Raw genomic sequence first — 17,799 nt, 5'->3', positions numbered from 1 at the left:
CAGCATCACATAATGCCATCATCACAAAGTGATAACTACAGCATGCAAAATAATTTATTTCTCTGACTGAGAGCTTAAAAGGGCACTAGTTAAAATACAAGAGCGAAGCTTGACAATAAGTCAATGAAGAACTTTACCTGCAACTGCTATATAAAAAAGGCTTCCATTAATTCAGTGAACACAAATAACATTTCAGAAGTAACCACATGACTTAAAAACCCAACTGTACCTATTTGTAACAGGATTTTTGTTCAATCTCTAAAATTACAGAACTAGATCCCTAAAAATTTGACAGATTTCACTAGTGATATAAGTATAGTTCTAAAAGAACAATTCACACCCCTAAATACTTTGAGCTTAATATCTGAAGACACTGATAGTTCTAAAAATATTACCAAAATTATGTTGAAAAAGATACATTTAGGTAGTAGAACATATATAGAATATTAAGAATGTCATAAAATACATTCTGAGGATACTTACAAACCCTAAAACATCACTAATACTGATGAGTTATTTTTTCCACTAAAGTTTTAAACTTCTGTTTTCAAATGGCAGAATAAATAAATATACTTTATCACCAGGACAAATAAATACACCATTTTGGAAAAAAATGCTATGAGAAAATCACTATGAACTTAAGTAGATGAAGGTGTTAGGAACTGAGTAACTGATTTGCATGGGAAAAGAAAATCTTGACAGATAAATTCAACATTCTGTTAAATGTTATTCAGAGGTCACTCTGTGACCTATACTACTTAGAATCATAGAATCATAGAATAGTTAGGGTTGGAAAGGACCTTAAGATCATCAAGTTCCAACCCCCCTGCCATGGGCAGGGACACCTCGCTCTAAACCATATCACCCAAGGACTCGTCCAACCTGGCCTTGAACACTGCCAGGGATGGAGCATTCACAACCTCCTGAGCAACCTATTCCAGTGCCTCACCACCCTAACAGGAAAGAATTTCCTCCTTATATCCAATCTAAACTTCCCCTGTTTAAGTTTTAACCCATTACCCCTTGTCCTACCACTACAGTCCCTAACGAAGAGTCCATCCCCAGCATCCCTATATGCCCCCTTCAGATACTGGAAGGCTGCTATGAGGTCTCCACTCAGCCTTCTATTTTCCAGGCTGAACTTACTTTACCTCTCTCTTCCAGTCTTCTCATGTGTAAAACATGAAGGAGGATTGTGAGAGAAATAATGTTTGCAAAGAGCTTTGAGATCCTTGAACACAAAAAGCACAGGGAAAGCTTGAAGTTTAAAAGCACCAGTATACTATTTTTTTGCAACTTGATATAACTAAATTGTGGGAATACAGGCAGTCGAAGACGTGAGGGACGTAACCAGACTAAGTAACTTTTATTACAAAAACCGTGAAAGTTTAGTAATACAAGATCATGTAATAAAATGCTTTAAAAACAATCTCAAGTGCTAAGCATATTCCATTACTCCAAAGGAAACACTATCAAAAGGAAAGGACATGGTTCTCACCCATTTCAAGTATGCGTTTATGTAGAGGCATGGCAGCAAGAAAGGGTTCATCTTTACAAGACTGTATCTGGGTTCCAACCAAGTCAGAGTTGGTAGCCATAATGCAGGCACTTTCTTCATTAAGATTAACACCAGCCACAGAGACAACATCATTGACATCATCATCATCTCTATAATAACAAAACAAGCAAAAAAATAATTCTGCATGTGGTATATTTATTTTGTATATTATCTGCTTCTCAAGAAGTCATTGTCATTGCAATATACCTGGTGGCTGGGCCAACTTGAGGCACAACCACCACGTTCACAATTTTCATAGAATATATTCTAAATTCAGAAATAACTAAATATTTCTTTGAACACATTTGAACAACTTTAGAAGCAGGACAATTTGTCTGTACCAGAAGGTATGACAGAGGTGTCCTTTCTTCATCTGAGAATCAATGATATTAATGAAACAAGGATGGTCAGGCAATGATCACCACTAAAGACAGAGAGCATTTGGCTATTCTCTTTATGCTGAAAACTAGGAGCAAAATTATAAAATAAATAAAAAGACCATAGACATTTGTCCTGGGTTTAGCAGTAGCAGTCATTTTTCTCTTTCTTGGTAGCTGGTGCAGTGCTGTGTTTTGACTTTCGGGCTGGGAACAGAGCTGAAAACAATGTTTTGGTTTGTCCAAGGACTTTGTGATCCTCATGCTCTGCCAGGGAGGAGGGAAGCTGGGAGAAAGCAGAGACAGGACACCTGACCCAAACTGACCAAAGAAGTATTCCATACCACAGCACGTCATGCCCAGGAGGTAACTGGGAGTCACCCTGGAAGGACAGATGGTCTGCTGGGTCGGACTCGTTGTTTGGCGGGTGGTATTGTACTCTTTTTTCTTGCTATTATCTCTTATCATTGTTGTTGTTGGTGGTGGTAGCAATGGTGATTTATATTGTACACTGATTGCTGGACTGTTATTATCTCAGCCCGTGGGAGTTGCATTCTTTCGATTCTCCTCCCCATCCCTCCGGGAGCGGGGAAGGGAGGGAGCCCCTGGGGAGGGGGGGGACGGGACGTGGGCCTCGGTTGCTTCCAGCCTGGCACCACTCACTGGGAGTGAGTGCACAAGCTGTCTGGCTGGGTTTAAACCATGACAACATTAAAAGCAAAAACATGAATTTGGAATCCTGCACTGTTTCACAAGTTCCTATCAAAATGGGCACCAAAGTATTTTCAGCAATAGTCAGGAAAGATTCTTTGACCATGTAAGTCATAGGTAAGTTTAGGTTCCAAGTGTGGTTTGAATACGCACGGGTATTTTTCTATGGCAACATACAAAAATCAGCTGAATATGTCAAGTAGTTTTAGAAAAATGAGCTGCATTTGAGAAGATCCTAAGGTCCTTTCCAACCCTAACTATTCTGATAAGATGATAGCAGCACTTCACTTATTTGCTCTTCAGTACCATTCCTAACAGCTTGAGGAAGTACTGACTAAAAAATCTGAGTTTCCACACCTGTATTTCCCAAGCATCTTTTACTTCTATGAGGTATGAGTCATAACTGTGGAAACAACCATCTGTTTTTGGTACATTTTGTTTAGGAGCTGTTACTGACAAGAACACTGTATTTCAGCATATTCTAGGAGTTATTAGACAACTTTTGAGAATATATATATGGAAAAGATTCACGTACATCCAAGTCCAGACTCCAACTACTGCATAAAGCAAACAAATAAAAACTTAATTTGAAAGATTTAAGAAAAAAATAAAAAATTACATAGATGTCATCCTAAAATACTTTCTGTCACTTGTAACAAGTTTAATGCCTACAGTAAAAAACAAAAGCTACAAGTAAGGTCTGAGGACAAAAGGAGATAAATCTAGAAATCCATTATCTAAGTCCTCCCTGTCCTCCTATACTCTCCTTGATATCCGCACTACAGCAGCAAATTTTGGTGGAAGACTTCTTTGGTTTGTTAGATACTGCTTTTTTCAAGAAGGGATTTTTGCTGGTATAAACCTAGATAAATGTGCTGAACACTTGAGGCAGAAAATGGAAAATTTTACAATGATTGTCAGAAAAATGCTACACAAATGAGCTTTTATTACTTCCCATGAGTGCTAAGCACTTGATCTCTAAGAATGAAATTCCTGAGGACAATGTCACAAAACTGATCTCCCACCTTGATAGTTCTCAAATGATAGATATAAGATATTTTAATCATAGTTGGGACTACAATTTTTTCAGTCTAAAGGGGAAAACTATCAAAATGTGGTTTTTTGACCTTGAGGAACTTCATGAATAAGAGCTTGGATTTGGATACTGAAACACACACATATATTAAGAGGGCTGGCATTCTCACAAAACTATTATTTCCTATGAAAGTCAACTTTTAAGTCCAGAGGGAGTTTTCAGAATTCATTCTGTGGAACAAAGAGGCCATCCAGTGGTCATCTAGATTGATAATTACTGTCTATCTTTCCCTTTTCATCCCAGAACAGTATTTAACTATTTCATATTTCTTGGTGTATATTACTGTGCTCATACCAATTATATTATTTCAGTAATTATTTCTGGGTTTTACTGGATTAAATTCCAAGTCTTATGGGATAAATCTAACATTCCAACATACATGCTATTTTTAAGAAGGTAGCATGGTTTCTCAAATTCTTTCAAAAAGCAAGCTACATCTTAAAATAGTCTGAGTTCAGCTCTCTCCTACATTCAACCTCTTGTAACACCTCCCCTCTCTTCTTCATTAAAAAGATTTTTGCAATTACAAAAAATAATCTTATCTGAAAATAAGAAAGAAAAATCAAAGTATTTGCACAGTTGCCCATAACACATAAAGAATTGTTCTGTCCACTTCTTGCCTTGTTGTACATGTAATGACACTGAGCCTTACTCAATACAGTTAGGAAGTAGTAGGATAATACAAGAGTACAAACATGTATCTCCATCCTTGGAGATATGTAGATTGGACCAGTCCCAGATCTAACCAAACCTGCTCTGAGTTAGAAGTTTGTCTAGTTGACCTCCCAAGGTCCCTTCCAACTGAAATTATTTTGACTCAGTATCAAGGAGAACAAATGTTTCCACTAGTTCTTTATATTTGCCACAGTCTGAACTATGGCTACTAATTACTTTGACAGTTTGCTACTTTCACTGTCATCAATGGTAGATTATGTTAGTATGTTCATCTCTCTTGACTACAGAAACCTCTAGCTGATTATTATGGTGCAAGTGCAAGTCTGGATGTCTACTGTAAAACAAACAATTATAAGAAACAGAATTCAAATTTCCATCATTAGGTATTAACACAGTTGAAAAGTCAACTAGATGGAGTTATCTGTAGTTCTCTCTGAAAAAATTAGCAACAATAAAGTTTAATACCGAAAAGGTAACAAAATTTCATCAATACAACTTTCTTACAGAAGTTCTCAGTTGAAAACTTTGAATTATAGAACAGCTACTATAATATCCATATAAGAGTTCATTAATAAACGCTGACATTAAAGGCTAAGCTGTAATTTGCAAAATTCCTCATTGCTACATCTTTTATGTAATTCTTTCTTCTATTTTCCACAGTCCATAATAGAGGAAACTGAAAATCAAGTTTACATTTCCATTTCTAGTGACCAACATTTTGCTCACAAAACTTAAAAGCACAAGTAAGCTATTTTTAAAAAAGCAGAATATAAAATAATGAAACAAATAATAAAACACTAGGGTCAAAAAAATTTATACATAACTATTTTTCAAAAATCTTGCTTTGCTTCAGATGCCAGTTTGCCTTCTGGCTAAAAAACACATTCTTCACACACACACTGGGAATGTTGAGGAAAAATTAGTCATCAGAGGATTAATACAGATTTCCAGCTCTGTGCTTTTAGGCTTACTAGTCAGACATCTATTTGTCCTCGGGAGAGGTTAGGGGTTGAAATGCAAATATGCAAACAACTGAGTTCTTTGTTAGAATATCAAGGAAAAGCTTTATCTTTGCTGTTTTTTAATAAATCCTTGCAATGTTATGGACTTATTTAAATGCAGCTTTGTGTCTTACTATTTTGAAGGAGAAAACGATGAAAGGAAATAAGAACATTCATTCTGACTAAAATTTGTTCTCTAGAGGAAAAATGACATAAACCCTTGACAGCTTATTTACCCAACTCACTAAAGATTTACTGATTTATGAATCAGTGCCTTAAGCATTTGCTTCTCCCCAAGGGAAAATTAGCAATTCCAGCTAACTTAATATATTCTATGTATAAACTAAGTGAATGCAAGAATCAATCCTGGCACAGTTTACAACATCCAGTTAAAAAAATGTTGTCCCTTTTGGTGTATGTAAAATTGAAAGCTATACTAACAAAGAATAAATGTTCGTGTTGCTTGCAAACATAAAAAATACTTATTAAGACAGTACAACTGAACCCAACAGACATTTTAAATCATTTAAATACTCAGTGGAAGGCAAAAGCATTGGAAAATAAGAAAATTAATTATTTTGCTTCTAGATTAATACCAAGTACTACCAGTATTAGTTGCAATACTGACATGCCTCAAAGCAGAGATATTTCAAAGAGCTACAAATTCTCTTCTACTTTACCTGCAAAAGCATAAGCCTGAAACTTAATTACTAGTTTGATGATGTTGGAGCAATATAAGACATCTGGAATATGAAAATCTAGGAATATTTTGCCATTTAGCAAAGACAAAAATGTTTAAACACAAATAAAATGTACTTTCATCAATGGAAAAAAAAATTATGGTAGTGTAAGCAAAATGCAGTAAACAAGATTAGTTTTTCACTACAAAAATTAAAAATATCAAAATACATATTAAAAAAAAAGTTTGAAGTACAAAAGAACTGGTGTAGCATCAATGCTACTGTGTTGAACCTTTGCAACACCTACTTAGTACAGGGACCCACAGAATGCTCCAATCTCTGATACCAAAGGATAAGCATGCGAAAAATATATAGAGATGTCTTCTCTTTAAAATCAAGAACAACAATCCTATACACAGACAAACAAACACAAAAAAACAACCCCAAAACCCATTACCAAAACCATACAGCATTTTCTCTATGCTGATGCTGCAGCTTAGCTGAAGAAGCCTATCGACAGGATGCCTTCTCATCACACTCAGTACCTTCTCAGCAAGATACGATTCACATGAATGTTAGAATCTGATAACATGAAACCAACCATGTATTTTTAAAAAACTTCATACACATGATTCAATTCACCGTAAGTTTTATTATAACCCACAGAATTGAAGGCTTTACTAAACATTTAAAAGTGCTTTTAGGGAAAAATCCTTCAGACATGTCATGACCCCCTCCTCCCTATTTTTAAAATAGAACTAAGTAAGAAAATTGTCACCCAATCACCATAAGATAAGGTAGGAATTATTGTAAAACATTGCCCTCTGGTGCTAAGACAATTCTAAATTCTATTTTGTATTTAAGATCCCCCACCCCCAAGCACCCCCCTGCATGTTTTTTTCTTCTTTTTTTTCCTTTTTTTTTTTACCTGAAAGAACCACCTCCAGGGTCATTCAGCTTGTTTTTCTGATTTGCAGAGACCTGAACACAAAAGCCGCCAGGACTTTTGCTGGCTTGTATTGTTGGTGCCTTCCCTAGTGTGCCTGAAAAACACCAAGCAATGTTATTATGAGAAGTCTTAGACAATTTACATCAAAGAACCTCCTGTCCAGAAACTACATTTAACTGTAAATTGAAAACAAAGGAAGTTATTCTTTTTAAAGATTACACTGCTGAAGAACAATTTCAAATACAAAATTTATATTAATATTACATTTTGTTCAATATTTACAGGATACTGAAGATTCCAAAACTGAAAACTATTTGCAATAATTGGTTATAAAACACATAATGGCTACAAGTGTGTTTGCAATTGCCAGTAAACCACTTTTCTAGATAATCTGCACAGAATAAACAGAATTTGAAATGGTCTTGATACAGACACTGTAAGTCACAGTCACTCAGGGTACTAACTATGCCTTTTATATTTTTTATATAGTCATTGTTCTTTGTTGCGGTGAAAAAATGTATTTTCAGAGTTGAAAACATTATTTTAAATATTTTAGTGCTTTATATTGTATGCAAAAGAAAAAATACTATTGTAAAATTTGACATCCCCATCATAAAGGTCATCTTTTACTTTCTTATTTTGAAAACAATGATTTTAAAGTTGTTCATATCTCTATTCAGGCTTTACAGGTCTATGTGTAGAAGTAAAACTGGGCTTTCTAAATGAGCCAGTGTGGTGGACCATTCAGCTCCTCGTGACAGTAAATTAAAAAAAAAAATGTATTAATTCCTCCTCTGACATTTGGCAATATCTAACAAAAATAACTGCAAATTTATGTTGCTAATTAGAAAAAATAACAGACCTGCATTATTACTATTAAAAATATTTCATCAGTGTACAACTGAAAAAGCACTAACAAATGAAACTTTTGGAGTAAGCCCTCCTTTACCGCTTAAACACATGTTTACTTGGGTTATATTTTGTGTTTTCTTTAATCACACCTGTGATTTGGCATGTGAAAATAATTAATGTCTACTTCACTTAAAAGATCTCACCTCTTCTTTTCAATTTTATTGAGCTTACATACACATAGTGCTTAAGACTTTGAGAAGCACAAGTCACACATCTGTGACTCAACTGCATATAAATGACATTGTATGAACCTTAGTAATTACATTATTTTTCTTTCATGAATTATAAAACCCTGAAATGTAATTATCTAAACAAATCCTTGTGAAAACAGTTCTTTGCTAAAAAAAAATGTTAGCTTTGAATGAATCCAGCATTACTTTTTTTATTTTGAAGTCTTCATCAACTTTAACATATGATCATAAAGCAAAACTGATTTGAGTGTTTGTTCAGTTCTTCAATCTGGATAAATAAACTGTTGTGTTGACTCTCAACATGAGCAAATACAAAACCCAATTTAGGACTTCGGGCTCCAAGCCTGGGGAACAAAAATATTTTGTCATCAAAATATTCAGGGTCCATGAGATGTCACAGATAACATTAGTTCACAGACCAAACACTTCATTTATCTACTAACACGAACTAATTGAAAGGTATGTGAAAAGTACTAAGTGAACTGGAAGGAAAGAATCAACAGAATATTAAAAATTAGCAGATCTCTGCTTTCTACAATTAACATCTAGAAGATTAAGGTAACAGTGGCACTCCTCCAGAATTAATATTATATTCCTTTAGAACTAGTATCAACAGTTTGTTTCCTACAGATGATATGATAAATTTTGGTAAAAAGTGCCCAAAAGGTACAGCAATAGATAAGTTAAATTCTTGGTCTCAGGAAAAGAGTATGTCTACACTGGAAATAGTGTCTCACTTTCTTTCACCCCATGTATATGTAATATACTCAAATGGGTCTGGCAAAGTAAATATAAGTTTTAGGTTGACATAGAAGTTTTCTGGTTTAAATCACAAATCACCTGTGGGCTTAGATATTTCATGTGATTGGTAATGACATACAGAGTCTTTCACCACTGCATCCTTGTTTCAAACTTTAAGTAGAATGATCTAGAGAAATAAGCCCAAATTTATGAGCTTAGTTGTATTTCTGTGCAAGTTAAATAGCTGCAATGAATATGGCTTAATTCCCCCATCCATAAGATGCAATTCACCTAATTATTATACTGATAAGTAATTTGATAAAGGAGTGTGAAATTTTTATGCCATCACTATAGTGTTAATTTCCCTGGTGTGGAAGTAATTTTATTAATATCAAAGTCCTTAAATCCTGCCTACTTTATCTATACTACTATTTTAAAAAGCATTATAGTCTGTTCACATGGATGCATTAATATACAATACACTAGCAGATTCACTCCAATTTGAGAAGGAAAATGCATCGCTCAGTGGAAGTTAGCTCAGTTCTGATGTAACTAGTCTTAAAAAAAACCCCAAAATAAAAAACAAAATGAAACAAAAACCACAACCAAAACACCCAACAAAAAAACACTCCAAACTCCACCAAATTACACTACTTCAGTTTTCTATACAGACCCCATCCTATTACAGCATTTTACTTCCTTCTAGAGGAATACCTAGGCCAGTATAAAATATCATTATACCGCTGTTTACCATAGAAAGTTTGAACAATACATCAAGATCAAAATAATCTGGTATCTGAAAGTATGCTATAGTGGCATTTCTTAAAGCTGCAAGCACACAGGCAGATATTTTGCCAGACATGGGGTGCAGGATGAGCAGTTTTACAATGGGATGTTTTGTAAATTTCTGTGTAATTAAAAGAATACAGTGGTGGGCTTAAACAAGCTTGTAATTAGGAATAAGCTCACCTGAAAACAGGGCTTTGCATGAATTTACCTTTATGAACCACTGTCTTCCTTAAGCCAAACTGCCAGTTAAGTTGCATTTCATTGGCTGATCAATGGTTACCATTAATAAATTTGTATTGTGAAACCAGTGTTTAAAAAGCACATGCCCTTATCATGCAAATTCTCAGCACACTGTTGAGTTTCACAACTTAGGAGACTGAACAAGCAAAGAAATTAAATCAGCCTTCACTCTGAGAAACATTAGTCAGAAGTGGAAGTTCATTCCGTAAGATGTTGAATACCTTCCCTGTTAATAAACTCAGGATGTATCAGTGCTATCAAATATATACCTTTTATGGCATTTCTTCCCCTAACTTGGAAAAATAGCCTACAGGAATACAATGACAGCTTGGTCTCCATGTCCATTCAAACTTTGGATTCTCTGAAGCGAAGAGAGCGAGCAGAACATCAACTGCTGTTAACTGGTTTTGATGCTGTCTTTTTCCAAGGAGGACAGAAAATACCGAGCAGTAGGACCAAAAGATCAAATAGGCAGGAATAGATTTTATGTATGTTTAAACTAGTTAGATTTCTGATGAAATACTTAAAAATGACAAGCTCTGAATTCCATTACAAACCCTCAAGCATCTACATGCCCAAATCCAAAAAGATACACATAATCAGAAAAAATAAAAAAGAAGCCTAACAGGTCTAGTGGTGGAAAGAAACAAATGTGTTATTAGAAAGTAAGAATGCTTCAAGAACCCTCTTAGAAAGTAGGATGTATCAGCCAGGCATTAATCCAACTGTGCAAAGAGAGATGAGGAAGTTGTGTTCAAATCACACTTCTTGCTCCCCTAGCTAATCATGGCATGTCAGCTTGCTGCAGTTGGGGTTTAAGAAATTTCTTTAGGGTTCCTACCTTGACCTCTGTAGTTGCAGAGACAGTGACTATCATGTTCTGCTTCAGCAGTAAGAGTTAGAAGTAGGGTGATTAAACTGAGGCATCCTCTAGGCGTTTTTGGCCCAGACTTAAGAGCATAGGACAGCAAGAGACAAGATTCTGACTTGTATCAGAACCTTCCATAAAAAACTGCTGAGTAAGGACCTAAGCAAGTGAGTTCTGAAACATTTTGCTGTGTTGGTCTGAAATAGCTTGAAATGACATAGTAAAAACATGCATTCCACAGCCAGTATGAAGTAGAAAATAAATGTCAAGCTTTCCAATGTCAACACTAAGTTTTTCCCATGCTACTAGCTTGAAATTACAATGAAATTCATACAAAGGTAACAATCTTACTAAAACATTTAAACCCGTACCTTGTGGTCTAATGGTCTGAGTTATTACCACTGGCATCCTAATCTGGGTAGTCTGGCAAGCAGGGGTTCGTTTCACAGTTTGAGCAGAGGTTGACTGGATAATATGCTATTATTAAAAAAAAGTATATTATATTCTTTATACACACACACAACATAAACATACTAATACCTGTAATAACTAATATAAGCATCTAGATCTCCAAAAGCACAACCAGCTATTGACAAAAGTCATATTCATGTAATGCATATGGTTCTTATTCATGTAATGCATATGGTTCTGTGAGTGTGTACATACCTATTTTGTCATTATAAATTAAAAAAAAAACAACAAAACCTCATATTTGACATAAATGTTATGTCACAACCTTCATCAAAAATCTATTTCAAAGTACTAAGGCTAGCATTTAAGTTCAGACTTCTGTCTTCAAAAATTTTACTAGGAAGAAAAGCATTTCTGAGGAAGAAAAGCATTTTTTAAGAAGAAAATGCTGCAATAAGGTCATGGTTTAAGCCCAGCCGGCAACAAGAACCACACAGACGTTCACTCACCCCCCCCCTCTTCCTCCCCCCACTCCCAGAGGTATGAGGAGGAGAATCAAAAGAATGTAACTCCCACAGGTTGAGATAAGAACAGTCCAGCAACTAAGGTATAGCACAAACCACTACTGATACCACCAATAATAATAATGATAAGGGAAATAACAAGGGAAGAGACTACAAGAGCTCACAATCCACCGACCAATACCCACCCTGACCCGAGAAGCAATCTAGCCCTTCTGGGGAACTGCCCCACGGTTTATATATTGGGCATCACATGCTGTGGTATGGAATACCTCTTTGGTTAGTTTGGGTCAGGTGTCCTGTCTCTGCTTCCACCTGGCTTCCCCTCCTCTCTGGCAGAGCATAAGACTCAGAAAGTCCTTGGTCAGACTAAACATCACTTAGCAAAAATTAAAAACATAGGTGTTATCAGCTCTGTTCCCAGGATGAAAGTCAAAAGCATGGCACTGCAGCAGCTACTAAGGAGGAGAAAAATGACTGCTACTGCTGAACCCAGAACAGTATCCACCCCTTACTCCATACCATTCACATCATGCTAAGATCCCACATTTTTAATATACCATCACTCTTATCTCATACGTTTATATATATACATATACATACACACACACACACAAAGATATCATTCCTTAGTGCATGGATCAGTCCCTATAAAGCTGCTGAGTCCATCCGGTCCGTGATGTCAGGCCCCATCTCTTGTAACAGTCTTTCAGAGAAGGAGAGACGATGTGCAGTGTTGGATCGTTGCCTGCTGATGATACCGCAGAACTCGTCTGGTTTAATCAAAGTTCATTCTTTGTTGGGAAGATGGTTAGAGGGAAGTGAGGGACACTTGCTGGTGACCTGAAGATATCTAGTTGGTGGGCTATAAAAGTGCTACATAGCAGGCAACAGCATACAATTGAGTTCATTGGCTGTTTTCCCCTAAAATCAAATCCCCTTGAGGTACACATCAAACTTCCCCATCTTCCCACATTACCCACCAAGTACATCTGGGTCCCTGAGCAAAAGCAATCCCACGAGTAGGTTTGCCTTTACCTGAAGCAGGAATAACTCAGGCTGTCTTCCCCAGCAAATTCTTTATGTGCACCACAGGATTGGTGTCCCCTTCTAGTTCTGAATAAACTGAGCCAGCCCTGTTGGCAGATCCTCTGGTGCTGACCAACCAGGTGACTTTTGGTAAACGTGTATCCCAATGTTTGAAAGTCCCACCACCCATTGCTCTCAGTGTAGTTTTTAACAGCCTATTGTACTGTTTGATTTTCCCAGAGGCTGGAGCATGGTAGGGGATGTGATATAGCCACTCAATGCCATGCTCTTTGGCCCAAGTGTTCATAAGGCCGTCCCACTGTCTGACTCAGTTCTCTCTGGGGTGCCTTGTCACCACAAAATCTGTTTCTCAAGGCCCAGGACAGTGTTCCCGGCAGCGGCGTGGGGCACAGCATATTTTTCCAGTCATCCAGTGGTTGCCTCCACCATGGTAAGCACATGGCGCTTGCCTTGGTGGGTTGGTGGGAGTGTGAAAGAGTCAGTCTTCCAGGCCTCTTCATATTTATGCTTCAGCCATTGTCCTCCATACCAATGAGGCCTTAACCATTTAGCTTGCTTAATTGCAACACGTTTCACACTCATGAATAACCTGGTCAACAATGTCCATTGTTAAGTCCACCCCTTGATCAGGAGCCCATCTGTATATTGCATCTCTGCCCTGCTGGCCTGAAGTGTCATGGGCCCACCGGGCCAAAAACAATTAACCCTCATGCTGCAATCTAAGTCCATCTGAGCCACATCAGTCTTAGCAGCTTTATCCACTTGTTGGTTGTTCTGGTGTTCCTCAGAGGGCCGACCCCTGGGTACATGAGCATCTACATGGCATACCTTCACCACAAGGTTCTGTACCCAGGCAGCGATATCTTGCCACAGTGCAGCAGCCCACATGGGATTACCACTGCACTGCCAGTTGCTCTGCTTCCATTGCTGCAACCACCCCCACAGGGCATTTGCCACTATCCATGAGTCAGTATAGAGATAAAGTACTGGCCACTTTTCTCATTCAGCAGTTTCCAAGGCGAGCTGGTTGGCTTTCACCTCTCCAAACTGACTTGATTCACCCTGCACTTTCTGCAAGTTGTCAGAGACTCCATGAAACTGCCTTCCATCTCCGATGATTTCCCACAATACGGCAGGACCTATCAGGAAACAAGGCATATTGCTTTTCACTTTCGGACACTTTTTTATATGGTAGGGTCTCTTCAGCATGCATCACCTACTCCTCTGGTGACAGTTCAAAATCTTTGCCCTCTGGCCAGTCCAGGATGACTACAAAAATTCCTTGATGACTGGAATTTCTTACTCAAGCTTGTTGTGTAATTAGTGCAGCCCACTTACTCCATGTAGCATTGGTTGCATGATGTTTAGGGGAAACTCTTGCCTTTGAACATCCAGCCCAGCATGGGCAACCTGAGTGCCAAGAGGAGCTGTGCTTCACTGCCAATCACTTCTGAAGCAGGTCGAACCACTTCAGAGACTGCCAGTATCTGTTTTTCAGTTGGGGTTTAGCTGGCCTCGGATTCTCTGTATTGCCAACTCCAAAAAACGAGGAGACGACCTCGAGTTTCCCCTGGAGCTTTCTGTTAGAGGCTCCAGGTAGGACCATTCCCCCCAGCTGAGGTGTAGAGTACATTTTTACATCTGGATAGGTCTGGACTGGTCCAAGGGCTACTGCATGAACTATCTCTCATTTAAATTGTTCAAAGGCTTATTGTTGCTCATGGCCCCTTTTAAAATCATTCTTCTTCTGGGTCACATGATAGAGAGGTCTTACAATCAAACTGTAATTTGGGATGTGCATTCTCCAGAACCCCACAAAACCCAAGAAAGCTCATGTTTCTTTGTTATGAGTTGGTGGAGACATTGCTGTTATGTTATTGATCCCTTGACCTCACTCTGTTTTATGGCAAAACCAGCTTTCAGCAGAATTTGGATTATTTTCCTCCCTTTCTCAAAAACTTATCCCCCTGTATCATCCCACACAATAATGTCATCAATGTATTGCAGGCGTTCTGGATCTTTCCCCTGTTCCAGTGCAGTCTGGATCACTCCATGGCAGATGACAGGGCTGTGTTTCCACCCCTGGGCAGTCAGTTCTTAAGTGTACTGGACACCCCTCCAAGTAAAAGCAAACTGTGGCCTGCACTATGCTACCAAAGGAATTGAGAAGAATGTATTGGCAATATCATTTGTGGCATACCACTTGGCTGCCTTTGACTCCAGTTCCTATTGAAGTTCTAGCATGCCTGGTACCGCAGCACTCAATGGTGGTGTGACTTCAGTCAGGCCACGATAGTCTGCTGTTAGTCTCCACTCTCTCTTAGACTTTCACACTGGTCATATGAGGCCAATAAAGGGTGAGCATGTCCTACTGATCAATCCTTGGCTCTCCAGTCTATGGGTCAGCTTATGGATGAGAATCGGAGTCTTGACTGGCATGATATTGTCGCCGGTGCACTGTTGTGATAGCGACTGGCACTAGTTGTTTTTCGACATTCAGTAACCCCACAACAGAAGGATACTCTGAGAGACCAGGCAAGGGGGACAGCTGCTCCATTTCCTCTGTCTCCAGAGCAGCAATACTAAAAGCCCATTGGTACCCTTTTGGGTCATTGAAGTACCATCTCCTGAGGTAATCTATGCCAAGGATGCATGGAGCCTCTGGATTAGTCACAATGGGGTGCTTTTGCCATTCTCTCCCAGTCAGGCTGATTTCAGCCTCCAGTACTGTCAACTGTTGGGATTATCCTGTCACTACAGATATATAAAAATTGGTTCCACCCCTTGACAGCTTGATGGCATCAGGGTACACTGTGCACCGATATCTACTAGCACCTTATATTTCAGTGGGACTGATGTGTCGGGCCATCCGATCCACACAGTCCAGTAAATCAGATTGTCCCCTACCTCCACCTGGCTGGAGGCAGGGCTCCTCCAACAGTCATCCCATTGGTCACTTACGTCTTGTTGACAGGGTTTAGCCTTCTTTATCACAGGAGCTGAAGTAAAATCAGCTCTTCCACTCCATCTGGGAACCTGCTCACCAGAGACCGAAGTCGCAGCTTTCATGGGATGATCATCCTTGACCTTTGTTCTCCTCTTCAATTCACACACCCATTCCTCCAGAGCTGAGGTAGGTTTTCCATCCCACTTCCTCATGTCTTCTCCGTGATCGCACAGGTAAAACCATAGGGTGGCACATGGCGTATACCTCCTATATCTTCTCTCTCGAGCAGTACGATGCCTTCTGTTAATAGCTGAGATGTGGGTTGGTACATGTGGGGAACTGGATAGATCAGATAGATCATCTCTCAATTGTCTGAACTCCTGATACAGTTTTTCCACAGCTGAAATGAGGGAAGGGGTGAGATTGTCTTCGAAATCTTGGAGTTGATGAACCATTTCATCCACTGTTGGTGGTGCTACATCATGTCAGGTTATTGCTGCCAATGAGTGGGCATGTGATGAGGGTGCATTCCATGTAAATTTCAACCACATGGATCTTGTACATTTGACTCCATATGGATCTATAGGTGTATCCCTGGCATCCAGCTTTTGATAAATCATCTCTACAATGGCTGATTCCCTCAGAGACTGGATGCCTTTCTCTATCATGGTCCAGTTGGCCAAACGACACATAACATCATCATTGCATGGAAACCTTTCTTTCACAGCTGCCAAGAGCTGCCTCCAAAGACTGAGGGACTTTTTCTCTTTTGCAATTGCTTTGTCAGTTCCCCCTTCCCTAGCAAGTGATCCCTGCTTCTTGGCTTCCCTACCTCCTAGTTCGTGACTGTCGGCCCCATTGTCCCAGCATCGGAGCAACCAGGTGATGATGTGCTCCCTGGTTGACGTGTAAAATCCTTTTGCATATTCTGTAGCTCGATTGAGGTCTGGGATCAAGAAATCACCCCTTCTTCCTCTGATTCACGTAGTAATAACTTCCGGTCACATCCTGTCGGTGGTGAGTACATTGTTTCTTCATCTTGCTTCTTCGTCTTTCTTGCCTCTTTTTTGCTTTTTCCCTTGCATACAGGGGCAATTGATATTGGTCCTCTGGTTTAGCTGCAGTGATTAACACTGTGGTTGGAGTGGCTGCAGTATCTGTTGACAAACTTTGAGTAGCTGCTGTGCTTGTCACTGGTGCTGGTATAGCTGCTGCATTTGGATCTGGAGTAGCTGCACTGTCTGTTGCAGTCAGAGTTTGAGTAGGTGCTGTAGTTGTCGCTGGGGTTGGTGTAGCTGCTGTGCTTGGAGCTGGAGTAGCTGTGCTGCCTATTGAGGTCAGACTTTGAGTAGCTGAGTACTTGTCACTGGGGCTGGTGTAGCTGCTGTATTTAGAGTTGGAGTAGATGCTGTATTTGGTGTTAGAGTAGCTGCATTGTTGGTTGCTTTGCCTTCAGAGCCAGAGACATATTTTTCCCTTTGTATGTCCTGGACGATGTTGAAAAGAACTCTGTAAGCATAGGCCAAGCCCCACCACATTGCCATGGTTTGTCCCTCTCTGGTATGACCAGAATGACAACACACCTCATTTAAGTGTTTTGCTAATTTTACTGGATTTTGCACTTGTGGAGTGGTGAAGTTCAAAAGCACTGGAGGGGCCCACTGGCCTGGATACTTCCCATACTATCTCACACACCTTGCCACTCATGACTGTCCAGCCTCTGGGAAAATCTCTTGGTCCTCCTATATTGTCGTCTAATCCTAGACAAGACCCAAACCCAACTCTGCTTAACATTCAAAATCAGATGAAATGGTCGTGGACAAAATACACTCTGTAAGCATGCCAACACAGTGATCCCCATCACAATCAGCAGGCAGGTCTCAAGGGTACCCAAAGGCCATTCAAAAACTTCAGAACTCTCAAATGATGCTGTAAACGGTCTCGTGAGAGGGCAGGGAAGGTAAGGGAATGTCTCCTTCACAGGTTGACCACCCAAGGAGGGGAAAAAATGTGTATTTTCTAAAGACTTCTATTGTTGTAGCTGGGCTTGCCTCAGTGGGACAGCGCTCTGGAATTGATGAA

General features: G+C 39.1%; 1 protein-coding gene across 1 annotated transcript in view; it reads right to left on the bottom strand.

The window, feature by feature from the left end:
- Positions 1–1,179: 1,179 nt before the first annotated feature.
- The window catches only part of LOC133207445 (transcription initiation factor TFIID subunit 4-like), a 93,937-nt gene continuing 77,317 nt past the window's right edge, over positions 1,180–17,799 (bottom strand). Inside the window, exons 7-9 of the mRNA XM_061344361.1 lie at positions 11,160–11,265; positions 7,027–7,141; positions 1,180–1,668 (exon numbers count right to left, since the gene is read on the bottom strand). Coding sequence (XP_061200345.1) covers positions 1,473–1,668; positions 7,027–7,141; positions 11,160–11,265 — 417 coding nt within the window. The 3' untranslated portion in view covers positions 1,180–1,472. The remainder of the gene's footprint in view (positions 1,669–7,026; positions 7,142–11,159; positions 11,266–17,799) is intronic.

The sequence above is a fragment of the Neopsephotus bourkii genome, unplaced genomic scaffold (assembly GCF_033783945.1).
Source record: "Neopsephotus bourkii isolate Nb327-2 ecotype Australia unplaced genomic scaffold, CSIRO-AGI_Nbou_v1 NB_212, whole genome shotgun sequence".
Classification (NCBI taxonomy): Eukaryota; Metazoa; Chordata; class Aves; order Psittaciformes; family Psittacidae; genus Neopsephotus; species Neopsephotus bourkii.
The sequence above is the reverse complement of the archived record's forward strand: the minus strand, read 5'-3'. Positions and strand labels throughout refer to the sequence as shown.